The sequence below is a fragment of the Haliotis asinina genome, chromosome 11, assembly GCF_037392515.1.
Source record: "Haliotis asinina isolate JCU_RB_2024 chromosome 11, JCU_Hal_asi_v2, whole genome shotgun sequence".
Taxonomy (NCBI): domain Eukaryota; kingdom Metazoa; phylum Mollusca; class Gastropoda; order Lepetellida; family Haliotidae; genus Haliotis; species Haliotis asinina.
The window spans coordinates 12,177,966-12,205,852 of NC_090290.1; the positions used below are offsets into that span (position 1 = coordinate 12,177,966).

General features: G+C 40.2%; 1 protein-coding gene across 1 annotated transcript in view; it reads right to left on the reverse strand.

The window, feature by feature from the left end:
- Positions 1-27,887, reverse strand: part of LOC137256460 (uncharacterized) — a 32,176-nt gene that overhangs the window by 389 nt on the left and 3,900 nt on the right. The window contains exon 2 of the mRNA XM_067794301.1: positions 7,618-7,867. Within this exon, the coding sequence (XP_067650402.1) occupies positions 7,618-7,867 (250 nt within the window). The remainder of the gene's footprint in view (positions 1-7,617; positions 7,868-27,887) is intronic.

Sequence of the window (27,887 nt, forward strand, 5' to 3'; positions counted from 1 at the left end):
GAAAATAAATTTTATTTTAATTCACCTTTGAAAAGAACGGTAACAGTTTGTGAGATAATGGCAATGGAAATATGTTTTAATTTAACTGTGAAAGCTGTAACAGTTTTGGGAACATGGCATTGAAAATACGCTTTAATTAACGTATAAATTGAACAGTAACAGTTTTGAGAACATGGCAGATGGTGTCATTGGCTGATATTTACTAACTTATTATTCAGTTTTTCAGAAAGTTAATTTGCCAGAATCAGCATGACGTCATACAATCGTAATAGTATGTGAAGATGACAATGTTTCTGGTTGACAATTACTGATACAGTTTGGAACATCCCAGCACGACTTTGTGGGATACACGATTCTGATTGGCTGATTGATAACGAACCATATTAAACTGAAATCAAAGGACTGCAAATTCCATGTACCACTGCATCTATGTATCAATACAGAACACTTGCTGGCCCTATTGTTTGTTTATAAACATGTCAGATTCGGTCATTTTCATCTCTCTCAGATGTTTGAATGAAATTTCCATTCAAGATAATATAGGACTGACACAAATAGAAGCATGAAAATTCAATGACACTAGTTTCTCCTTGCGTATAGTTTACAGAAAAGCCATACAGTGAGTTTTACGCCGCACTCAGCAATATTCCAGCTATATGACGGCGGTCTGTAAATAATCGAGTCTGGACCAGAGAATCCGGGTGATCAACGACATGAGCATCGATCTGCGCAATTGGGAACCGATGACGTGTGTCAACCAAGTCAGCGAGTCTGACCACCTGTTCCCATTAGTCGCATCTTACGACAAACATAGTCGTCTTTTATGGCAAGCATTGGTTACTGAGGGCCTATTCTACCCCGAGACCTTCACGGGTCTTTGTGGCAAGCATGGGTTACTGAAGGCCTATTCTACCCCGGATATTAAAGAAGAACCATACAGCATACGATTGTTACTCTGATGAAAGTACAAAAAATATAATATAAGTCTTCAGTAAAAACATCAGAGGAATACCTTTTCGCCAGGTGACTTTTCAAGACAAAAGACAAAGCCACTGTTTTACAGTCACTGAACATAACCACCCTACAAACAAAAACTTGAGGTGTGAAAATTTTCACACCTAAGAATTAATACATGATTTTGAAACAAAATATTTATGATATTATTATAATTATAATGATCATTTCACATTTTAATGGTAAATTCATCGAACTTTTTCGGAAAAAAGGGTCTGTAGTGTTTTATAAATCATTGTAAACCAAAAGTCACTGATTGGTTGAAAAACATGATCAAATGGTATCTGATTCCCGGAAACTGCAAGACTGTTCGCTGCGTACTGACACGTAGAAACATCACAAACAATTGTTTTGTTGCATCATCAACAATGATGACGTCATTAAAATCACATTGTGACGTAAAGTCAAAATGACGTCACAAATGAGCAACTCCAGATGCTACCATGGGAACGAGATGATGACACTTCACCGCTGTACCGTACTCGATGTAAAGAAGTGGAAGCAGTTAAACACTTTCCTTTACTTTTTGTGCTTACAATGTCGATAAACATCATGTGTTGGCCAATTTCAGGGTGTTATTGAGTATTTCCGGCTGACGCCGTCGGTTCCAAATACTCAATACCACCCGGAAATTGTCCAACACATGATATTTATCTCCTAAATCACATTATGGTAAAGTGGTTGAAGTTTCATAGTCAGCTATCATATTAGAAGGTACTTTCTCTCGATGGGGTCAATAAAGTTCTTAACCACTTCTATTCAAAGATCCAGGACAGAACAGGAGATTTTTTCTGAAATTCCTCCCATGATAGAATGCGGCCGTGATTGAACATTAGATTGTTCAAGATATAGAATTCCATTCTGCAATACCGTTGTTACTTCCATGCTTATAAAACGTAAAACATTTATGTCTCTACAATGCCAAACCTAATCATGCCATTTCAAAAGAGGGGATCTAGTAACGATAGACAATGGAACAATAACAGATACTGTTGATCTTCACAGCAGAGTCGTACAATGGGATGTTTACATAGGGGTGTATGCACAGATGGTGTGAGAATCAAAGGAAGCTATCTGTTAGTTCTTTTGCCACTCACGTTGATGATGTATAGTGCCATGAATCATTGTGAGGCTATAGAAAAAAACAGATGGAGTCAGTGACAAAGAGTACAAAGTCACTCATGAATGCCACCATGGTGCTTCTCTGTTTCGAGCTTAAAACTGCGTGTTTCCATACTGAAACAGTCGTTTTGTACACAACAAAACTTCGGGTCATAACATGCTGTAAATTATAATAAAGTGAATCTAATCTTAGTGCCACTGTGTTCGGTCAAAACTCTTGTCACATACAGGTGTTGAGGTAAGAGAACTGTCTAAATTTAATTATCTAATAACAACAACATGTTATAGTCTGAATCAGCAACACAGAAACGGCCTCCCTCTGGTAGGCTCTAGACTTTCAGTGACAACACAAATATCAACCTGTTGCCTTTTGTTCCCTTTAAAGTTTCAGTATTCAACCCCTCCACATCTACTACAAACGTGTCCTGGATGAAGACAGACAAGTCTGTTCCAAATTCGAAACGACAGCATGCTGATCACTAATTACCTCCGGGAATAGAAGTTAGAAAGTTCAATGAAATGGGTTGATAGTCACCTGGCATCATAAATCGGTACAGAGTCAATCAGAAATATGCTGTTGGGCGGTTAAATCGCATTCATTTTGGTATGACAGCTAATTTGGCTGTTAATCATAGTTCATGCCACATGAGAATGGGGAAAAAACGGGTATTTAACTTATTCAGGCTCAGATGTATCAATCATAAACATGCAGGTTTTTCATAGTCTAAAAGAAATGAATGAACTTAGGAGGAAAAGGATGTTTTATTGTCATAAGTTAATGGAAACGGAAATACAAGTATGCATAAAAAACCTTTATCATGAGAAGAATAACCATGATCCAGTTTTTCTAAGTGGAAGTAATACAAATAGGAATGTTTTTCTGGAAAGGGACTGATTGGTACTGACTATACTTTGCTTTTACTAGACTATATGAGTGGGAAAAACATTGGATGAACACACGCAGCATGCCAATTACCTTACTGACAAGTGACATGATCATTGAGCTCCAAAGTAAAAGCTTTTGTCCAGAAAAGGTCAAGCGTGGGCCATTCCATCTTGAGGAAAGCCTTTATAAAGGTTGTATGCGAGACTTAACAAAGACAGGGCAGTGCCAGTAAAAACACTACCAACACCTTCAACTTAAAAGGGTGTTGTGCAGTTGAGAAATTCGAGGCTGTGTTAGATGACAGTCTGTTATCATTTAGATATAAAGAGACGATCAAGAAGTATTCAGGACCTAGTAGGTATGAAAGCTGAATTGTTATTCCCATAAAGACCTAGTCTTCTGGCCGCACAGACATGGCAACAATGAAAACTGACCCTGGTGACCACCCTCATATAAAAATCAAGTTTGTATTGAAATACCTCTTGACAAAAGGAAGGTACAATAGCACTGTCAGAAATAGAAAAAATATCTTTTTCACGTTATCTCTGCAATTTATGTAGATGATATATGAAAGTGTGAAAGATGCGTTAAACTAAGTTTGGCCTAACTACAGTTCCAGTGGTAGGGAGATAGGAAACGTGAAAAAAAGGAATTTACTGCAAAAGACATTTTTGCAGAAATGAGCAATGAGAATTTTGTCAAAGTCTTCTCAAAAGCAAAACCAGGATGATTGTAACAGATGATGTTTGGGAGATATCAGCCAATATATGGTAACCCCATAGGGGAATTAAAGCAGGGTAGTACACAACATGTCCTAGCATGTATAAAAATATCCAGTCAAGCCTACTATATACTCTGAGACATTTAATATGATGCTTTCTATGGGTATCAGGTCTCATACTATTTTACATATTTCAGCATAAACTTCATAAGAGAAAGACACCTAATATGTTAATCAATAGATGAAACATATTCAACACGCATGAAATAGCACAAAATATCTTTGAGATGACCCCTTGTGCCGGTGGGCAGTGCATGCACTTTTTCCTATTCCTTACAGTACTTTAGAAAAGGCCAAGAACTTGTTCGGGAGATCTAGGCCACATTCCTGCTTCTATTCTGGTATAGTGGAAAAGTAAGATCTTCGAAAAAGGTTCTGCATTGACTTCGGGCTGTTGAATACCACCAAATCAGTTTTAAACCTTGATGGTGATTGATGATTTATTGATGATATTCTTAGGTGACTGTGCACAATTTACAATACTTAGAGAAGACACTGAGTGCCTGGAGTATTTAGGGCTTTGTAAATTCATACATTATTATTTACAAGGCAACAGTGATGTGAATCCACAGTGACACTTATTTGTTGGTTTGAACCTTTTTGAAAACCACTATACTTGTGTGCATGTTGCCATTACTACAACGACTTGAGGAATAATGAAGGTATGGTATGATGCAAATGAATAGGTAATTGATAAATGGGAAAAGGGCGAATGTAACGCTATTTCTGTGCTTGTCACTGATACGTCACGCTTGTACAACATATGAGAAGATAAGCAGAGTGTCAGTCGAACATCTGCGCTTGTCACTGATACGTCACGCTTGTACAACATATGAGAAGATAAGCAGAGTGTCAGTCGAACATCTGCCTCTAAGGCAGACAGGACAGGCAAGCAAAGACTGAGCTGAAAGACAGGATCAAGAGCACAGAGAGTCCACCAGAAGGACAAACTGTGGACAAAGAGGAACAGTGACCATGGAATCCAGTCCGTCTGCTGCCCAAGCTTGTCAGCATGTTTTAACTTCCTTCCCTCTGTCTGACTGGATAAACTGTTCGTTCCACCTCACATAGCTGTGCTGCGAGCATAAACCCATATTTTACCTTGACTTGTTGAAAGAGTTCAAGAGGTGTCACTCATCATCATGTGACCGAAGGTTTCTATTGGTTGGAAAAATAGCGCTTATTCCTAAATGTGAGGAGTCTGGCCTAATGAGAAACCTTCGGTGTGTGCATAGTTATACACATAAATGTCTAGAACTACGAAAGTAAGGTGTATGACCACACCTCATTATACATGAAAGTAAGGTGTATGACCACACCTCATTATACATGAAAGTAAGGTGTATGACCACACATCATTATACATGAAAGTAAGGTGTATGACCATACCTCATTATACACGAAAGTAAGGTGTATGACCATACCTCATTATACATGAAAGTAACTGTGTCACCAGCTCTGCATAGCTAAGGAAAGCTTCCAGGGTCGAAAATAGTGTTACATACTTGAAGTATACACCTGGAAATTAATCAAGCAACACCCCAATTTTTTCTATTGGAGCAACTTTGAAGTGTTCTGACAATCAAAATATGCCGGGTTGATATAGTTTGACACTTTTTTATTCAACAGACGATCTCTGACAAACAACTTAAAGGGAAAAAGTATCAAGACTTTGCTTTATTGCAACGAAATCCAAATTCTTAAAACTGTCTTAAATTCATGAAAAAATGGACACAATTTACTATTCATCCACAGACGTTGTTGTCAGGTGTATTAACACAAATGTCACATGGAAAGAAAGAACAGTCATCTGAGAGTCTGCACACCGACTTTCATCAATATCTAGTGTGTCCTCCCTGCGCACGCACCACCGATTCCAGACGCCTCCTCATTCCTTGGATGAGTCTCCGGATCTGATTCTGGGGGATCCTGTTCCACTCCTCATGCAGGGCAGCCGTCAATTCGTTGAGATTATGGACTGGTGGGTCTCTCTGCCTCACACGACGGCCAATAAAGTCCCACAAATGTTCAATGGGGTTGAGGTCAGGGCTCATGGCAGGCCATGGAATTCTGTCAATTGCATTTTGCCGCAAAAAATCATTTACAGCATGCGCCCTGTGAGGTCTAGCATTGTCGTCCATAAATATGGGTCTCGTTGCCAGAGGATGGTTCTCAAAATGAGGTACCACAGCCCTGTCAAGAACCTCCTGTTGGTAACGAACACCGTTAAGGTTGCCACGGATGGTAATGATATCCAACTTGCAGTTCATGGAAATGCACCCCCATACCATAACGGAACCTCCCCCAAAGGCCACAGTCTCCTGGATGTTCCGTGGAGCCATTGCTGTGTTCCTCTGCCTCCAGACCCGAGTACGACCGTCCACCATGTGCAGCAAGAACCGGCTCTCATCTGAGAAATGGACCTTCCTCCAAGAGGCAATGTTCCAGTGCAAACGGTCATTACACCAGGCCAGTCGGGCTGCCTTATGGGCTGGAGACAGTCTGGGTCGCTTGATTGGCCTCCTTGCCCGGTATCCTGCAGCTTTCAGACGATTCCGAACAGTCCTGTTCGAGATGGGTCTCCCTGGAAGCCACTCCTGTCTCAACCGAGAGCTCGAGTCGAAGGACCTGCGCCGTACAAGTCTCAGTAAAGCTCTGTCCTCCCGGACTGTGGTCTTCCTGGGTCTTCCTGGTCTAGGCAGGTCTTTAACTTCATTAGTGGCCCGGTATTTTTTCAAAAGTTTTGAAATTATGGAATGATGTCGTCCGATTTGAGTCCCGATTTGTCTTAGAGACATACCAGCATTCCTCATGCCGATTATTTGCCAACGAGTGGCCTCTGATAATTTCCTACGTGCCATGACATTGAAATGAATGAAAAACCGAATGCAATCGACAACCTGCGCTTGTAAACACCCCAGGGAAAAAGTGCATTTTTCGAAAGTTGAGGTTAAAGCAATGCACGTGCGCTGTGCAAGCTTCACGCGCGTCATATCAACCCATGAAAAGCTCATGCTGTATGTCAATACATCAAAATTGAATAATCAATCATCAAAATTACTTCGTTAAACTTTGTTAAGTTTTTATGTGTCTTTGAATTTGGTGTTGCTTAATTAATTTCCATATGTATATTTCCTCAGTGAAAGTAAACCAGTACTATTACATATGTTTAATTTGTCACAAATGAAGCGGTTGAAAAAAATATCTACACTATTTGGAATGGATTGTATAAGATGTGACAAAAGGAGACCAGAATTTGCAATACTTTAATTACAGCAGTTGGCCAACCTGCAGGCTTTCAAATCTACAGGCCCTGAATGACATCTGCCTGACCCATTTGGTTGAAGGCAAACCAATAAGGAAAAATTAGACTACATTGTACACTGTTTCTACAATATCAAGCGAAGCCTATGGCACACGGAGGAGTTTGTATTTGTTAGACCTGTGTTGACATTCCAACGCCAATGCGCTGAAATACCAGGCAGTGTAACTGTAAGTTGTTGTAAAATGATGGATCATGGATGATTTCCGAACGTTAATAAAGAAGAAAGGGGAATATTCCATTTGAAAAATAATTGAAGGATAATTTACTGAAGGTCATATGGGCTTGCACATATTTGAAACTCCCAACCCGGTACAATAACAACCGGTCATCTGGCCCGGTGGATATTTCAAACGCTGGTTATGACGGCTTGCATGTGGCACATGTATGATGTCGGTCACATCGAACATTGCGAAATGAGTGACCGCACATATTTCCATTGACAATGATCTCAAATGGGATTCTGAGCACAGGCATGTAAGAAAGGCTCACCTGCAGTATCTCTGTATGTTCGTAGCATTGCGCTCATAATCTATTTTGCTGTAGGACTCACACCCTCCCTTGCATCCACGAGTGTACACGGTGGCTGACTGACACCGACTGGCGTACATTGTCGGGGGATGAATTGTCATTTTGATCCATCTCAGTCCACACCGGTTTCTGTTGGGGTCAGGACTGGACCGGATGTTGAAGACAAAACCGGAAGTGGGTAATATGTACACCGTTAGCAGCAGGAAGATCACTGAAATGTACAAATGACATGATCAGAGCGAAACTAAGATTCACCTGTGTGTAATAAGTGACTGAGTGCGTGATGTTTGGATGAATGGGCGGAAGGACTGATGCAATGTGCCAAATTCACAGGTCTGTATATATTCTGAAACCACCTGCTGGATTCTACATGAAACCCTTATTAATAGCTTTTAAATGTAGCCCCTTGTAATCACATCGCCATTGTATATCCCAATTAATGCCCTTGTTGCTTTAGTTAAGTATGTACCGTATACATAATACCCTGTTTTCTATCTGATACAAACTTGACACCGAGTCAAGAATCTGTGTTCTGCATCATCAGAATAAAGAAGTTCTTCGTCCATATAGGTTTGTTTATTTATTGCATTCCAAGTTCTAACTAATGCCACTCAAACGAGTTATTTGTTTAGTTCTTGACAGTTCTTGAACAAGATTGTTGGGTGTACAAGTTCTTTATTATGCACGTGATCTATCGCTGCAGCTGCTAACACCGTAACCTCTTGCTTGAACAAGAAGGTGTGTTTTGTGGGTGTACAAGTTCTTCATTGTAATTGTTAGCGACGTATCGGTGTACCTGATAACACCATAACCACTTGCTTGATAACGGGACATGATAACTTGTGTGATAACTTTGTTAGCATCTACACCCAAACATCGTTCACATAAATAATGAAGAAGCTGCACAACCATGGAAATCTTCTCGTTGTTCATAATACCAACTTCTAAATGTCACTCAAAGAAACCAGTGAACCTTTTAAGATAATGGAAGTCCCACAAGCTTCAGTTTAACTTATTTGCCGAACTGATATCCGTGATTTTGGTATCAACTGAAGAATCAGTTCAGTAAAGAGCAGTCGTTGTGGATGATTGTTCAGTTGTTATTGTTACTTCTCCCCGGCATAAGTTTGTACGTGCAAACAAAGTGAAAAATATTTAATAATATCAAAATAACCACTCTATCTGAAAGAAAGGACTAAATAGTTTGGAAGTTCAATTTTCAAAATATGGGTTTGTGCTAGCTAAAAGTCCAGAGTAAACAAACTCACAGAACAACCACTGTACAACAACCACGACCAAACAAACACACAAGGACACAATGTGAGTAATTGTAACTGTTTATATATAGCTAACAGCCTAATGCTTTCTTGAAAGAACAGCTCAGTAAGGTATCTACGTATAAATTGTTGCTCTGATAGTAGTATCAGAAAAGATTCCCTTTTAAGGGACCATCTCATCATCCATGGCGGAAATAGTCTGATGAGACGGAAGTGGTTGTCCCTTCTTCTCTCGCGTTTGGCATCAGATCAACAGAAGGCGTACATTACCGCACACACTTCATGTCATTAATACGGTCCATAATGCCATAATCTTACTTCAAAAGTATTCATGTAAATCAGGTCAAACCTCCCGTCTTTCTTCGCAAACACGACGTCATAGCTGATGAAACCGGAAGATCGGCGGAACAATGGCGGAACAAAGACATTACCAGACATCAATAAAACATCTAGTCAGGTCCCACCGATAACTGAGCTAGATATGTCATGATATCAATCTGTTTGGAAGCCCTATGAGACAAGCTTTCATTTGGTATATCACGTGGTATAATTAAGAAAATAAATAAGAAAATATGTTTGCATAATTATTGTAATGATTGTGGCAGCCATCTTGAAATTGACGGCCAATTGAATATAGCACACGGTAAAATTTGCAGAACTTTGTATCATGAGCATGGCAATGATGTTTTGAAGCTTCAAAAACATAGCTTTTTACTATTATTTTACAAAGTCTTTTCTAATGTTCTTAGCCTAACAATGACTCCTCTGTTTTTCAAGACACTGAATCGACTCTAGAGTTGCATTCATTAACCGTTCCAGGATCCGCAGGTTGAAGAGCCGACTTGGCGTTTTATCATCTTATATCTGTGAGCATAGTTGGTCCTCAAAATAGACGTCTGCAGTTTGTGTCCTTTTGGGCTCTCCTCCCACGTCTATCTGACATGGCGCGATATGACTGAAATACCACCCACTCACTTTGTTGCTCATATCGGGCTTCTTGCACTGAAGGAGATGATACGAGCACTCATGAAAGATCTCTGTGAAGGTTCCATGAATATCAAACATGCTAAAAATAGTATGTGATATTTACGGGAGGACACAGACGGGGCAGTTTTAGTGACGCCTCTTTACATCCAGGGTGTGGCAGATGTGTTCTGCTCAAGCATTGGTCACTCGGGTGGGTTCTTGTACTAGACAGAGCACAGATCTCGGAAACAACTCGATTTTAATTTTAACCCCTTGATGAGAACGCTCTGATCTGAGAAACGGAAAACCCGCTTAAAAAATACCTAGAAGGATTAGTAATGACAGGATATATTAACTATCCACAACAATTGGTAGTAGGGTGTCGGGTGTAGGATGTAGGGTGTCGGATGTAGAATTGAGTATGTGAAATGTAGAATGTAGGATGCAGGGTGTAGGGTATAGGGTGTGGGGTGTGGGGTGTGGGGTGTAAGATGTTGGATGTAGGGTGTGGGATGTAGGATGTAGGATGTAGGATGTAGGGTGTCGGATGTAGAATTGAGAATGTGGAATGTAGAATGCAGGATGTAAGGTGTAGGGAGTGGGATGTAGGATGTTTGATGTTGCTTGCAGGATGTTGATGTCGGTTGTTGGATGTTGGATGTAGGGTGTTAAGTGTTGGATGAATCGAATGAGATGTAGGGTGTAAGATGTAGGATGTAGGGTGCCGGATGCAGGATGTTAGACGTAGGATGTAGGATGTTGGACATAAGATGGAGGATGTTGAAAGTATATAATGGATGATGGATGTTGGATGTAGGATGTTGAATATATGGTGCATATGGTGTATGGTGTTGGATGTATGGTGTTAAATGTAGGTTTAGGGTGTGAGGTGTAAGATGAAGGCTGTGGAGTACTGGATGTAGGATGAAGGATGAAGGATGAAAGATGTATAATGTAGGATGTATGATGTATTGTGTTGGATGTTGGATATATGATGTAGGATATTGAATGTATGGTGCATTGTGTTGGATGTTGGATGTAGGACGCTGGGTGTAGGATGCTGGATGTAGGATTTTGGAGGCTGGATGCTACATGGTGATATTTAATGTAGGGTATAAGAAGTTGTTGATATCGAACACTACGATCGATGACATCTCAGGTGTTAAGTGAAGTCCTGTACAATTTGGACCTGGTGCTGCCATGTTGGTAGAGGAGGACAACGTGGCATCTGTTGGAGAACTGGTAGTGCAATTATACGAAATATGGCGTCGATGTGAGCTGTCAGCTCTCCGTTAACGATGACTAGTATCGTCCTTTCCTCCCCACAAACCCTCCCAACACCATCACATGCCGTCCACCATATGGCTTGACCACGTCTATCTGACATGGCGCGATATGACTGAAATACCACCCACTCACTTTGTTGCTCATATCGGGCTTCTTGCACTGAAGGAGATGATACGAGCACTCATGAAAGATCTCTGTGAAGGTTCCATGAATATCAAACATGCTAAAAATAGTATGTGATATTTACGGGAGGACACAGACGGGGCAGTTTTAGTGACGCCTCTTTACATCCAGGGTGTGGCAGATGTGTTCTGCTCAAGCATTGGTCACTCGGGTGGGTTCTTGTACTAGACAGAGCACAGATCTCGGAAACAACTCGATTTTAATTTTAACCCCTTGATGAGAACGCTCTGATCTGAGAAACGGAAAACCCGCTTAAAAAATACCTAGAAGGATTAGTAATGACAGGATATATTAACTATCCACAACAATTGGTAGTAGGGTGTCGGGTGTAGGATGTAGGGTGTCGGATGTAGAATTGAGTATGTGAAATGTAGAATGTAGGATGCAGGGTGTAGGGTATAGGGTGTGGGGTGTGGGGTGTGGGGTGTGGGGTGTGGGGTGTAAGATGTTGGATGTAGGGTGTGGGATGTAGGATGTAGGATGTAGGATGTAGGGTGTCGGATGTAGAATTGAGAATGTGGAATGTAGAATGCAGGATGTAAGGTGTAGGGAGTGGGATGTAGGATGTTTGATGTTGCTTGCAGGATGTTGATGTCGGTTGTTGGATGTTGGATGTAGGGTGTTAAGTGTTGGATGAATCGAATGAGATGTAGGGTGTAAGATGTAGGATGTAGGGTGCCGGATGCAGGATGTTAGACGTAGGATGTAGGATGTTGGACATAAGATGGAGGATGTTGAAAGTATATAATGGATGATGGATGTTGGATGTAGGATGTTGAATATATGGTGCATATGGTGTATGGTGTTGGATGTATGGTGTTAAATGTAGGTTTAGGGTGTGAGGTGTAAGATGAAGGCTGTGGAGTACTGGATGTAGGATGAAGGATGAAGGATGAAAGATGTATAATGTAGGATGTATGATGTATTGTGTTGGATGTTGGATATATGATGTAGGATATTGAATGTATGGTGCATTGTGTTGGATGTTGGATGTAGGACGCTGGGTGTAGGATGCTGGATGTAGGATTTTGGAGGCTGGATGCTACATGGTGATATTTAATGTAGGGTATAAGAAGTTGTTGATATCGAACACTACGATCGATGACATCTCAGGTGTTAAGTGAAGTCCTGTACAATTTGGACCTGGTGCTGCCATGTTGGTAGAGGAGGACAACGTGGCATCTGTTGGAGAACTGGTAGTGCAATTATACGAAATATGGCGTCGATGTGAGCTGTCAGCTCTCCGTTAACGATGACTAGTATCGTCCTTTCCTCCCCACAAACCCTCCCAACACCATCACATGCCGTCCACCATATGGCTTGACCTCCTCTGAACACAATCTCTCCGTTGTCTTCCAGCAGCGCTCAACAGACCGACTTTCATCAGTGAAGAACAGAATGAAATACTGGTTGCCGAGCCTGTCCACGTTGATGTGCGTGCATAGGGTGCCATTTTTTCCTATCTGGTCAGTACGTCTCGGGTGGCAGAAATTCCCTATTATTGCTCTCCAAAGTCAGTCATATTTGGCAATTGACGAGTTTGTATACTTCAGAGGTATTGTGCTTGTTTTTTTTAAAAAGTCTTTTCACTTCTGTTTTGCGTATCTAATTACATGCCTATTGTTTATGTGAATATTCACTTTGCGTTTTGATTACTATGCGGATAATGGTCGTGTATAAAAATACACACAGTCATTCAACAGAGAAAAGATATCGGCTTTCACTGTTAATGACTAGGCGACATAGTTGGTGACAGTTGCTTTCTTATATGCAAAGGTACCGTTAGTCTCCAGGTGTGAAAACGTTAGTCAGGCTGGCTAATGGCTTCCTACGGTGCAGGAGCGGCCATTGTGTGTCGGGGTGGGCGTTGATATTATATTGATTCTTCACCACGTTCACAAGCATACTGTTTTCGCTGTCTCACAATACAAGTTTCTATGTCCTAGCTCACTTACCGCTACCATTTTCAAATCTAAATTCACTCACTCACTGCAATGAGGAAAACATTTGGAAGATGGTGGTAGGAGAATCATTCCATGGACAAAGAAATGAATTTATATTGATTACTCGCGACAAAACCACTTCCTTAATCTTAATTTTGTAAAACATTGTTTTACGACGTAAGATGCCAGACGTCATAGGCGTCCTCTCTGCCTTCCCAATGTCTCATCTCTTCTAATTAGAAGAAGAAGAAGAAGAAGAAGAAGAAGAAGACTGAGAACCCTGGGTCCGCCTATAGTTGATGCAATACAATTCGGGGCCTACAACCAACTAATGCATGAACTGCGTCTAGAAGATGAAGGGTCATTCTACAATTATCTGAAAACGCCCTTTTTGAGGAACTCGTACTCTTTTTGCCAGCCGTTGTGCCTTCATTCTGCGACCACGGCGATGGTTCCACCTTCTTTCTGCCTTCCACTCTGCGTCCTGCGACCAATCAACCATGAAGACGGTGCTCTGCTTTTGGTTTTGAGCATATTCAATACAACCGACACTACTGTGGCGTTGTGAGCCTTCCTTGGCGTTGGCTCTTTCTTCTTTCTACCTTCATAACGGTGGCTCTACGTTCTGTCTGCGCCCGCCGTGCTTCCTTTGAGCGTTCAGTGGCCTTCTGAAAATCGGGGGCTTTACAACACCATAATGCAATTAGAAGAATTCGTATGTTACGTACTCACTAAACTGTTCAATGAGTAAAATGTAATAAATGGGATTTAAAAGCAGATTTTTTTAGTGTTTGAAACCTTGCATTTGTTTTCTGTTGTTTCAAACATTTCAGCCTGAATTACACCTTACAAGGTTGTTAAATAAATAAACTCTGCAAGGACTTTGTCCGAGCAGAGTCTATTTAAATAGCTACCGTAGTGGAGATGACATAACGGATTACACCGCATTTAATACATGTGTAATGTGTTAAGCATGATGAAGACTAAATAGGTACAATTTTATGTTTTTAAATAAAAATATTTGTCTTAGTTCACTTAATCAGTTGTGCTAATAAAACACTTCCTCGAACAATGGACATAAATTTCCGTAATGGTTTAACAACAAATAGACACCCCAGAGGGGTTATACAGAGTTACTAGTATGTCATTCATTTGCTAGGATTTGGTTAGAAACAAGACGAAATCGTTCCTTGTATCCTGCCTGTTTCAATGTGTGAAGTGATGGTTTTGCCAAGATGAAGGACGGAGATTGTTGTATCAGGTTTTCTCTATCGTATTTATATTTCTAAAGCCACGTTGCATGTTACTCAAACCCACGAATCGCATACAAATTATATCTAGTACTGACAGTTCATAATGTTAATATCTCCAGAATTCTGAAGGCTAAGAGTATGATTTCCCCGACGAGAGATTATATCATAATATTGACCAAGGATCGTGGCATATATAGTTCCCTCAGGAAACCCAAAACAAACACACTTTGGCTGATTACTGACTCGACGTCTGTACCGTATTTAATGAACAGACAGACCATGTGCTGAATACAATCATTTCCTTCTTCAAATTGTCCAGATTCCAGAATCTGTTGGCATGGTTACAAGTCCGGGCGGGACAACTTAGGAATGGCCAGCGAGTCCTAACTTGACACACAGAAGGGAGCAAGCTACAAAGACATATTTTATATGATTGGAAAGATCTCAAGGAGATGAACACGAAAAGTTCATGTGCCAGTGTGTTCATGTGTTAATAAGCTCACAAACTGGCTCTGAAAATGCATTTCTGCAGGAATTACTGGCAGAATTTTTTCCTGCAGAAATTTCTGGCAGGATTTTTTTTCCAGCAGAAATTTCTGACAGAAATGTTTTATTTCACTACCAGAATTATCTTAATTTAACAAAATTAGAGTATAAGTAATGATACTGCTGCGTGAGTGGTAGTTTCGTGTTTATTCCAAGTAATAAGCACTTAGCGTGATCAACTGATCTGATATTTTTGTTTTGCTACCAGAATTATTTTAGTTGAATAAGATTTAACTTTCTTTAAATGATGTCGTTTTCCCCTGTTTAAAGCCTATTTGTACCAGACAACCGAGTATTTTACAGTGTGAATTTGACCGTATTTCATTATAGCTTTTACAATTTAGAAGGCTTATGCATTATTCCCATCCGTTTCATTATAACACAGTTATAGCTTCTTAGTGGAATCACGCCGTGCAAGATTAATTTAACAGTATTGGGGTGTATTTTCCAATCCCAATAAGCCTACATTGTTTTTGCATGCGATATGCGTTGGAGGGGAATAGAGGCGAAACCGGACATATACTACATACATACAATAATGACAATGTAAGACATGTGAGCCATAATATGAATTCATCAACATGCCCGAAAAGACCAGCGTACCAGATGAGATGATAAACAACACCTATGCTACAATGCATCAGTGTTCAAAGTGACAATACCCGCGAATATGTAATTGCCTCGTTGAAACAATGATTTATGCCGAAGTGGCCATCGAGTTTTCACACCTGTTAATCCCATTCAAGAATGACTAATGCGGTACAATATCCCCTTTATATTTGCTGTTCTTGCCCCTTTTTAAACCAAGACCCTAGTAAGTGAATTATCGTCCCATGAGATAACCTGGCGAAAGTTGATATTTACAACGTGCATAGTACAATCTGGGAAGTCTGTGTGCACAGTGGTTACTAAACTATCCCATTTAAAAGACATGATAGATTGTTAACGTTCGTGTGACATAACTGCAGGAAACAGTTTGAGTGCTTGAAAACTTAGCGTTCTGGATTGATTGGCATCATTAAAATTGTCTGGGTGTCTGTTTTTTTCTTCCATTATGTTATGATTTGTTTACCAAAGAGGTCATTTCCATTGTTAAGGCGCTGACACATACCTCCTCATTGTTACCTATTATCTCCTTATTGTTAACTATTACCTCCTTATTGTTAACAGGTATCTCCTTATTGTTAAACATTACCTCCTCATTGTTAACTGTTATCTCCTTATTGTTAACTATTACCCTCACATTCGCTAACACTTACTTTCTTATCGATGACACTTACCACCTTATTGTTAACAGGTATCTCCTTATTGTTAGATATTACCTCCTTATTGTTAACTGTTTTCTCATTATTGTTAACTATTACCGTCACATTCGCTAACACTTACTTTTCTATCGCTGCAACTTACCTCCTTATTGTTAACTATTACCTCCTTATTGTTATCAAGTATCTTCTTATTGTTAACTATAACCCTCACATATGCTAACACTTACTTTCTTATTGCTGACACTTACCTCCTTCTTGTGAACTATTACCTCCTCATTGCTAACACTTACTTTCTCGTTGTTAACAATTACCTTCTTATCGCTAACACTTACTTCATCATGCTGTCACTTAGATCCTTTTTGCTATTACTAACCTGCTTACTGCTAAGTCTTTCTTCGTTATTGCTAACACTTACCTCCTTAGAGACTAACAACTAGTCTCTGAAATGAACATATTTTACTGAAAAAACCCTAGTAAAGAAAAATAATATAATGAAATGAGATATTTTTCATTTTCAGAAGCTAAGAAAATCTAGCCTTGCCACATTTCCTAGACTTGCGTGGGATTCTTGGATATAATTGCTTCAGGGTCTGTACGACAGAGTTACCATCCTAATGCTAACACTAACTTACCAATTCATAACTCATACCTCGTTTTATACCTTAACCCATCTGACGTAAGTGAGTTAAGTTTTACGCCGCACTCAGCAATATTCTAGCTATATGGCGGTGGTCTGTAAATAATCGAGTCTGAACCAGTGATCAATAGCATGAGCATTGATCTGCGCAACTGGGAACCGATGACATGTGTCAAAAAGGTCAGTGATTCCGTTTGACGTCTCTTACGACAAGCATAAACGCCTTTTATGGACAGCATGGGTCGCTGAATGTCTATTCTACTCCGGACCTTCACGGGCCCACTTTGAACGTGAACAGAAATATTATTATTTTTCCTCTGTGACGTGAAGTCCAGGTTTGAATTGTTGCCTGGCAGCGTGTAGGAATGCGGATAGTATCGACCAAGGCTTTCTTGCTAACACTAGGCTAAAAAACCCCGACTTTTTATTGTTTGAAAGAACAGAGGGGCACTAAACAGCAAAGTCAGCGCTTACATTTTGTCCTGCAAGTAATTTTAGCATCGTCAGCGTTGTGCATACATACTGCCCTATGTCCTAATGATTTGTTTGGTTTGATTAAGCTTGGGTAGCGTAGCTGTTAAGGTGTGCTCTCGCCAAGCCGATTTTGATTCCCTATTTGGTTACAATTCTGGTACATCCCACCGTAATATTGCTGCCTTATTGCTAAAAGCGGCGTAAAACCACACTCACTCATCAGGTTAGTTTAGAGGTAAAGTAAAACATTTAATGATAGTTTTGGTAATAAACACGGTTTGTACAAAAAAGTCATATTGCTGTATGTTTTGGTAAAAGCGACCTAAGGCCACAATCGCGAACTTATGGTATGTAATGTTTTATAAACGTTTCCATTCAGGAAATGTAAAACACCTAATATATTCTCATAACAAAACACTGTTTGGGAGTAACACCTTATGTGGGAAAAACAATAGACGTATAACTGGGGGATTACGGTACGTCACGATGATACATAAACATTTCGTTTGATCAAGTAATATTATCAATGCTCATCAAACAGAATATCCACATAGTGAGACGAAGGCTGTAAACCGGATCTTCTGTCGGAACCTCGTTATAGCCTGTCCTCGACACAATGGCCACGGTGATTGAAACCCTAGATGCAGAATACCTCCCTTAGTGGGGAATTAAGCTACGAAAGACCCACTTAATTGAATTTTGCTCTAAATTCGTTATCACTAGACACACAGTGCCAAGTTCGATCACGGCGCCGACGTATTTGCTGACTTGCCATCGAGAAGATCCTTGGCGGTGACACTTTGGTTCAGGCCCAATATAAATGTAGTACAACGCCTTCAAAGCCCATAGATGTTTTATGCAGTGGATCTGTGTACGCGCTGTAGTAATCCAAATGTGTGTACAATTGATTTAACGCATCTATTCGTGTCTTTTATGGTTGGATTGTGGCTATACATTACACTTACTTTGAGAGAAGTCTGTTTTTGAATTGTGTTACCCCCGAAGACCCCCACAACTAGCTTTAAACGCCTCAGGTCGGGGAAGTTGTGTCAAGAACTAGGGCGGTAATGAGACCTTCAGTGTGTAACATACTGAGTCAAAAAAAGAAACTTCACGTTCTTTCTTCAGGGCAATATAAAAGAACGAGAGATGGTAAGATGATTAAATTGTTCTTATTTCATTACTGAGAACTGTGTGATGTACTCGATATACGTGCCACAATCAGTTCCATTAGGCTAAACCGCCGTTCCAAAACATGGGTATACAGAATGTCAAGTCACAAGAATAAAAATTCGAAATTTCTCAGTTCAATATTGTGTATGGCCGCCCCATGCATTCACCACTGCCAAATCGACTGCCTGATGCTTGTGAACACGTGGTTGGAGATTCTGCGCCATTTCTCTTACAAGGCAGCACCAAGTTCCTACAAATTCTGAAGTTGGTTCCTAAGACCACGAAGCCTTCTCCCAAGTGCATCCCAAACGTGCTCTATTGGATTAAGGTGAGGGGACCTCGATGACCAGTCCATTATGTTGATTCCAGCGTTTTGAAGGAAATTACGTGTCAAAATCGCGGTATGCGGCTGAGCACTATCATGCTGGAACTGTAGACCTGGGCCATGAGCCGCCATGAAAGGAACGAGTTCAGGGGTGAGCACCTGGTAAGCAGCAGCTGTGAGGTTTCCACGGATGACCAGAAGTCGAGAATGGTTGTTCCCACAGAAAGCACCCCCACACCATGCAACTTCCGCCCCCGAATCTGTCGACTTCCTGTACACAGCATTGGGCATACCGTCCAGACTCTATGCCTTCCGTCCGCGAATCTGAGGGTAAACCTGGATTCATCGCTGAAGACGACAAGATTCCGGTCTCTCTGGGTGACGTTGGGCCCACAGCAGACGTTGACGTCGATGAAACGGCGTCAATATTGGCTCACGACGTCAAGAATGGAGACTGTCAACCCGCAACCGATTTCGAATGATCTGTGAGGACAGTCAACCTCTAAACATCTCAGTCCTAGTTCGTGTAGCCGGCAGAAATCTGTCACGTAGGTGGCGTAGGACGATTGGACGACCCGACCTTGGGCGGTCAGAAGTGGTGTCAGTTTTCTGTAGACAACCTCGCAAGTCATACACAGTACGGCGGCTGCATCCCATTGCTCTTGCGACGTTAATAACCGATCTTCCCGCTTGCAACATGCCAACAGCACATTCACGTTGCACACTGGCATTTAAAGAACTGTGGTTTAAAAGTGGGTTTTTTCAATTCTTGAGGCCAATACAAGCACGTGCAAGCCAAGAAAACTTCGATGCGAAGATCACGTGATCGACTGCGCGTGCAAAACCTGATTTGGCACTAACGTCATTTGCACGACAAATGGATGGGTTTGACTGGGATCCCATTTCGGATACATAGATGTATCATCAGAGGATAATTATTCATTACATAAAAAATGCATTTTGTTATGTTTCTTTTTTGACTCAGTATGGTTTCTTATGCTTTTGATACAAACGTGGAACTATCGTCTTCTACCGGAACTTGGCTGAGGTCTTTCAGACTTCTGACGACTTCATCGCGATGCCTATACCTAGTTACATAATAGTTTATCTACTTACAGTACAGTTTACCAAGTTATATTATTATTTATCTACTTACTGTACGGTTTACCTAGATATATTATAATTTACCATGTTACATTATAACTTACCTAATTACATTATACTTTACCATGTTACATTATAGCTTACCTAATTACATTATACTTTACCATGTTACATTATAGCTTACCTAATTACATTATACTTTACCATGTTACATTATAGCTTACCTAATTACATTATACTTTACCATGTTACATTATAGCTTACCTAATTACATTATACTTTACCATGTTACATTATAGCTTACCTAATTACATTATACTTTACCATGTTACATTATAGCTTACCTAATTACATTATACTTTACCATGTTACATTATAGCTTACCTAATTACATTATACTTTACCATGTTACATTATAGCTTACCTATTTACATTATAGCTTGCATAATTACATTATGGTTTACCTAGTTACAGGATAGTTTATGTAATTACATTAGAGTTTACCTAGTTACACTATATATTACCTAGTTAAGCTATAGGTTGCTTAGTTACATTATGATTGACCTAGTTACTTTACACTTTACAGTTTACCTAGTTACATCACGGTTTGCCTAGTTACATCATAGTTTACCTAGTTACATTACGGTTTACCTAGTTACATTATGGTTTACCTAGGTACATTACGGTTTACCTAATTACATTATGGTTTACCTAGTTACATCATAGTTTACCTAGTTACATCATAGTTTACCTAGTTACATTACGGTTTACCTAGTTACATTATGGTTTACCTAGTTACATTATGGTTTACCTAGTTACATTATGGTTTACCTAGTTACATTATGGTTTACCTAGTTACATTATGGTTTACCTAGTTACATCACGGTTTGCCTAGTTACATCATAGTTTGCCTAGTTACATTATGGTTTACCTAGTTACATCACGGTTTGCCTAGTTACATCATAGTTTACCTAGCTACATTACGGTTTACCTAGTTACATTATGGTTTACCTAGTTACATTACGGTTTACCTAGTTACACTATGGTTTACGTAGTTACATTATGGTTTACCTAGTTACATTATGGTTTACCTAGTTACATTATGGTTTACCTAGTTACATTATGGTTTACCTAGTTACATCATAGTTTGCCTAGTTACATTATGGTTTACCTAGTTACATTATGGTTTACCTAGTTACATTATGGTTTACCTAGTTACATCACGGTTTGCCTAGTTACATCATAGTTTGCCTAGTTACATTATGGTTTACCTAGTTACATCACGGTTTGCCTAGTTACATCATAGTTTACCTAGTTACATTACGGTTTACCTAGTTACATTATGGTTTACCTAGTTACATTACGGTTTACCTAGTTACATTATGGTTTACGTAGTTACATTATGGTTTACCTAGTTACATTATGGTTTACCTAGTTACATTATGGTTTACCTAGTTACATCATAGTTTGCCTAGTTACATTATGGTTTACCTAGTTACATTATGGTTTACCTAGTTACATCATAGTTTGCCTAGTTACATCATAGTTTACCTAGTTACATTACGGTTTACCTAGTTACATTACGGTTTACCTAGTTACATTACGGTTTACCTAATTACATTATGGTTTACCTAGTTACATTACGGTTTACCTAGTTACGCTATAGTTTACCTAGTTACAATATTGTTTACCTAGTTACCTTACACTTTATCTGGTTACATTGTAGGTTTACGTAGTTACATAGTAGTTTACCTAGTTACGTTGATGGGTACCTAATTACATTAGAGTCTACCTAGATATACACTTCCATATCACCTGCACAACACATGTATATCATTCCATATCACCTGCACAACACCTGTATATCACTTCCATATCACCTCCACAACACCTGTATATCACTTCCATATCACCTGCACAACACCTGTAGATCACTTCCATATCACCTGCACGACACCTGTATATCACTTCCATATCACCTATACAACACCTGTATATCACTTACATATCACCTGCACAACACCTGTATATCACTTACATATCACCTACACAACACCTGTATATCACTTCCATATCACCTACACAACACCTGTATATCACTTCCATATCACCTACATAATAGTTATAACTTTAATATCTCCTACTTAATAATTCTAGTTGATCACTGGATGGTCTAGTCCAGAATCGATTATTAAGTGACCGCCGACATACAGCAGAATATTGATAAACTCACTCGGTCGCTCACTCACTCTTTCACTGACTTAATACCCGCATGTCACATCCACATCAGCTACTTAACACCTTCCTATGACTTTGAAAGACATGGAGTACGCTATATGAGACAGTGAACCTAATTCAGCATCATACAGAAATACACCCGCTGTCCTGTCGATAACCCCACCCACACATCAGCATGTAGATCAGGACCATTAGGAAGAAAAATAATTCTGAGAAGATCAAAGAAACATTGTATCGGCATCGGAAAGACATATGGCATCAAATTACAGCTGATGGCATCATTTATCGTCCATGTTGTTGATGCAGCTGATGGATGATTGATGGCGACACGGTGACACTCCACTCCACAAGTAGACTCCAGGGTCAAACGGGGTCCATATCGTTTTTTCATTCATGGCAAAATATACATATATTATAAAAATCTTAAAAGAACACTTGCTAGTATAGTTGAAGGAGTGACATGAAACAGCCAAAAGGGTCGGTAAAGTATGTCGTACAGTAGTTCAGGCCTTCGATCGTCACTCCTGAGGGCAGGGTTTTGTCGAAGCACGCTTTTCGTGTAGGTTAGCATAATAAAACCTGCAGTAGTACACAACTATTGTGACTGTTGCACTTCAGCTTGTCTCTGAAGCATTTTCCCTTCTTTGTTTGACACTTGCTGTGTCCACAGCAACCACACCTCGCAACCCCCTGTCCTCCACATACAGATGAAATGAAATTTCACACAATAAATGAAGTATATTGATTGTTGTTACACATTATTACGCGAAATGTCTGACCCTCTTAATCATTTCACGAGACGACTGAAATTAGTAGTCTCACTGTAACATACAACCCTCACACTTGCATGGACAGCAGTGTGTTACCTGCTAACATGGAAATGCCTCACAGTCCCTCAACCAGACTATTTTCCCTGAAGACACGTGCAGGTCATGGGGTAGAATAGGCCTTCAGCAACCCATGCTTGCCATAAAAGGCGACTATGCTTGTCATAAGAGGCGACTAACGGGATCGGGTGGTCAGACTCGTTAATTTTTGTTCACAATTGCGCAGATCGATACTCATGTTGTTGACTGGATTGTCTGGTTCAAACTCGATTATTTACAGACCGCCGCCATATAGCTGGAATATTGCTGTGTGCGGCGTAAAACTAAACTCACTCACACTATTTTCCCTCCCTGCAATTGTAAAACATGTATGTCCAAATTTCTCCAGGTTCGGGATCTCCATCTCACTGGTGCTTGTTTTAAAGTTTGATACTCACAATTGTAGCTTTCACAGTTATACATATTCAGAGACTAAACCCTATTTCACCTCACTTCACCCATGTCACTGGGTCTCCTTTTCAATTTAATTTAACTGGCTTTATTTGTTACAATCCCCATTATACATATTCAGAGACTGAGTGTCAGTCTAGTCAGTTTGTAAGTGGCTGCATCATTGAACCATATTTCATGTCATCATATACAAATCATACGGAACTTGATTTGTGTAGTTTCCATCTTAAAGAGTTCAACTATATGCAGTGATTATAGATGAATGAAGTACCTTGACCAACAAGACCCCGGTTAACCCATGCCTGAATGCAATGATGTCTTTTCAGTCTCCTTCAGCAGAATGAAGCTGCCAGAACGCATCTGTCGAATACCTGTTACAGTCGAGTAACGCTAACCCAATCCACCAAATTTCACAGACAGCGGTCCTAATCTGAAGAACAACAGTGCTCAGGAAGAAACGAGCTCCTTGTTTGTGTCGGATATTACAATCTGAGCCTGAGACGAGCTCGACCCCATCCATATGGACAACGACGCATGAATACTAATTAGAAGAAGCGGGGGCGGCTTATCGTTTTTCACTGCCTCAGCCAGATGGAAGATTGACTTAAGATGAAGGTGTTTCTCAACACTGAACATTTCTTACCTCTTGTAATTGGGGATTGCATTGATTGTAGGATAATTCGCTGGCAATTTACCCTGTAATCCCAGATTGTCTGCATCGGTCTTCTTAATGGAACCTTTTTTAAAGACGTAGTGGCTATTGAAAGTGAATGGAAGACAGAGACTGACAGACACACTGATAGAAACGACTGGAAGGTAACATTCACAGATTCATATTCATTTTGAATCTCTGAGTCTGAAACTTTGGAAGATAGTGACTCATACGATAACGATCGACGGAAGTTATTTTTGTATACCCACCGGCGTGGCTGAGTACCCTAGTGACTAAGGCGTTCGTTCGTTCGTCCAGTCCAGTTCTATTTCCCCTACGTGTGCGATGTGTGAAGCCCATTTCTGGTATTCCCTGTCGTAAAATTGCTGGAATATTGCTAAAAGCGGCAGTAAAGTAAACTCACTCATTTGTATCCACCACCCTGTGGTCATCTCGATCTGAGATGTTAAAATACACGGAATACACGGATACATGTATGTGTGCATACATACATACATACATACATACATACATACATACATACATACATACATACATACATACATACATACATACATACATACATACATACATACATACATACATACATACATACATACATACATACATACATACATACACTGAGACGGAGAGGTAAGTGCAGGCAGTCTTGAAGCAATGAAGATACGCGACGTAACAGTCGCAATCTTGTGTTTTCTGTATACTTTCAATACTCTCCAAGTCTTCCTGTCAATGCACTCTACAAATCCACAAACCATTCAACTGTTCTGCGTCCCACACGCCCACGCAGCCGAAGTAAACACTAACTTCTCTGAATTCTTTACAAACGTGATTACCGGTTTGAGAGTGAATCCACCAACAGGCAGCTCCCGGAGTGAAATAGATCGGGCACAAGCTTGGTTATACGGCTTTCTCACAATGACTGCCGCGTTCGCGCCTCTGCTATTTAATTTAAGAGTTACAAATAGCACCCGCGGGCTTCCGTAATAATTGTTAAGTAAATGAGAATCCTGATTTATCTGTAACGTTGTAACTACAATCTGTTGCTCTGCAATCGACGGCTGGTGCAATTTGGGCGAAGGGAAAACGATACGTTGACTACTTATATAAGTACGTATTTGGAATGTTCACAGAATGAATGAATGAGTTAAAATACCGTCACATCGGGAATATTTCTGATTATGTGACGAGAAATATTTGTTTTCGATAAGAAATAGCTCTCACAGCCATAGTTTCATTTAGGTGACATGAGCTTTTGGCAGACTCGATTTCTTGCAATTAATTAGTGTGAACTCGAATTATATAAGCTAAATTGTGCGAGGCTAATTTAAATGATTATTTCCGTCATCGTGCCTGTATATAAAGAATGTAGACATGGTTCCTTCATTGCAAAATGGCAAATACACAAGCTAGCATTCATTTCTTTTCAAATGCATGTGGAAGCAGATACACAATCTATCTTGTTCACAAATATATGGTTAAGAGCACAAAAAGGGATCGAGTTTATTGGAAATGTTGTAAAACAAGTTTTCCTGCAACCGCCAGCACCGTCAGCGATGTTATCAGCAGTTCCAGGAACACACTCAGCTAGCCACCGTCGAGATCAAGCTCAGCTTCACACCTTTCTTGCCACGTTGAAGACCATGAATTTACCATGAAAAGAAATTATACCCAAAATGTTCAAGTTATGTTGAATATGAGGTGTGCATTTTAGACCGAAACAGACTGTAAGTTTTTCCAGTTTTGTTTAAGGGATTATCGCGCATCATTGACATTTTATCTAGAACAAAAACGTATGGCAAAACGGGAACTCCCCAATTCAGCTTCCAGCACGGACCCCAACAAGGGTAATGCTATTGCTTTGGTAAATGGCAGTTGTAGAAAAAAACTAGCTACAAATCAAAACATATCCAAATATGTAAGCATAAAAATCTGACTTTCTGAAGCACTGAAATAGCATTAAATAACCTGCAGAGCAGAGGACAATCATTTCACAATACTGTTACAGTGCTTATATTTCCTCATATATTTCTATTTTTTTCAAAACTTATTCTTAACTAAGGAAATCTGTATAGGAGCAATTGCTATGCATAGTGTATCTTGTTTATGACACAACTTGTCAAGCAAAGCGTCAGGCAATTAGCAAACGCGTCCATGCCAGCTTTAACTAATTAATCACAGATGAAATTAGTGAGCTGTGTTGGCACTGGCCTTTCTTCTCGGCTACATCCCATGGTCAAGCGCAGATAGGTAGGCCCATCTCAGCAGGAGCATCTATACCACCAACTAGGCCGTAATCGGAAATCAACTTTACCATCGTACCACCCTCTTTGTCTGGTCGTAAATGCCATGACCACGTACTGACAGATATTTGGATTAGCAGCTGACACAAGACCAACCATGGAGACTAGATCATCGACAGAAGTGGACGGATTGTGCGTCTAGTCGGGGTGTCGGCCAAGGCCGTCGCCCCATCTACGACTACGTCGACGATGAAGAATCGCCGTCGGACTTCTGAATTTGTGTAAGTGACAGAGCGGGTCTCCACATCGGGATCACTGGCCATTCATTCCCGATGTGCGTTCTGTCACATGTTTACCACTGTATTTACCATTTTGACCATCCTTCGACCAAACAGTAATAAAACATGGCTGCTGCTGTCTTCATCTCTAACACCGACTCATGTCCTCCCTTACTCTTGTCCACCATCCTAAACTACCACCCGAGAGCGACGACCACGACGGACGCTCTTGGACAATACTATGTAACTGACAATTGCTTTCTAACGTTCGAATATTCACGTTAGCACCAATAACTAAGCACCGAATATTCACGTTAGCACCAGTAACTAAGCAACGAATATTCACGTTAGCACCAGTAACTAAGCACGCAGCTAGGACTAGGCAGGGTATGGTGATCACACAACACTCTTCGTCTGGTGACTAGGAATGTTATGTACGATAAGAAATAACCTACTCAACTAATATTCTAAGAGAAAGATGCCAGAATATTCTACACTAAAGGGAGATAATTAAAAGGTCAGTCTAACCAATTCGAAAAACTGGTGTAATATAAGTCTAAATCAGAGTCTAAATACTGCACATCACCGGAACACTGTTCAACAGGGGAAACATTGGTGCACAACGTATAACGCTGACACTCGCTGCCTCTAAAGGCACACTGGGCAACAGAGGAAACATTGGTACACAACATATAACATTGCCTCATAACAAACGGCGAATGTGCGCGTTTGTGTTTTTTGAGCGTGTTAGTGTGTGTATTGCCACAGCTTTTGGTAACTGGTGTATTAAAAAGGGGATTTTGCACCTAAATCGAATCCATGCATGATCTTAAAAGCGCTGGTACTCCTGGGGTTTTATCCTGCTCTGTGAGAATGTTTTTACAAGGTGTATGCAGAGGAAAGGTGGGGAAGACGCCAGCTCAGTTCCATGTGTTCTCGTACGTCTACATGAGTATAATGCTTTAAACGTCGTGGAGATCCCCATAATCTACTTGCTGCAATTCGAATATTGAAGAATATGCAATACGCGTTGTCTATTTGTTCCAAATTCACCCAGCAGAAAATGGGTATCCGGTGGGAAAAGTCATG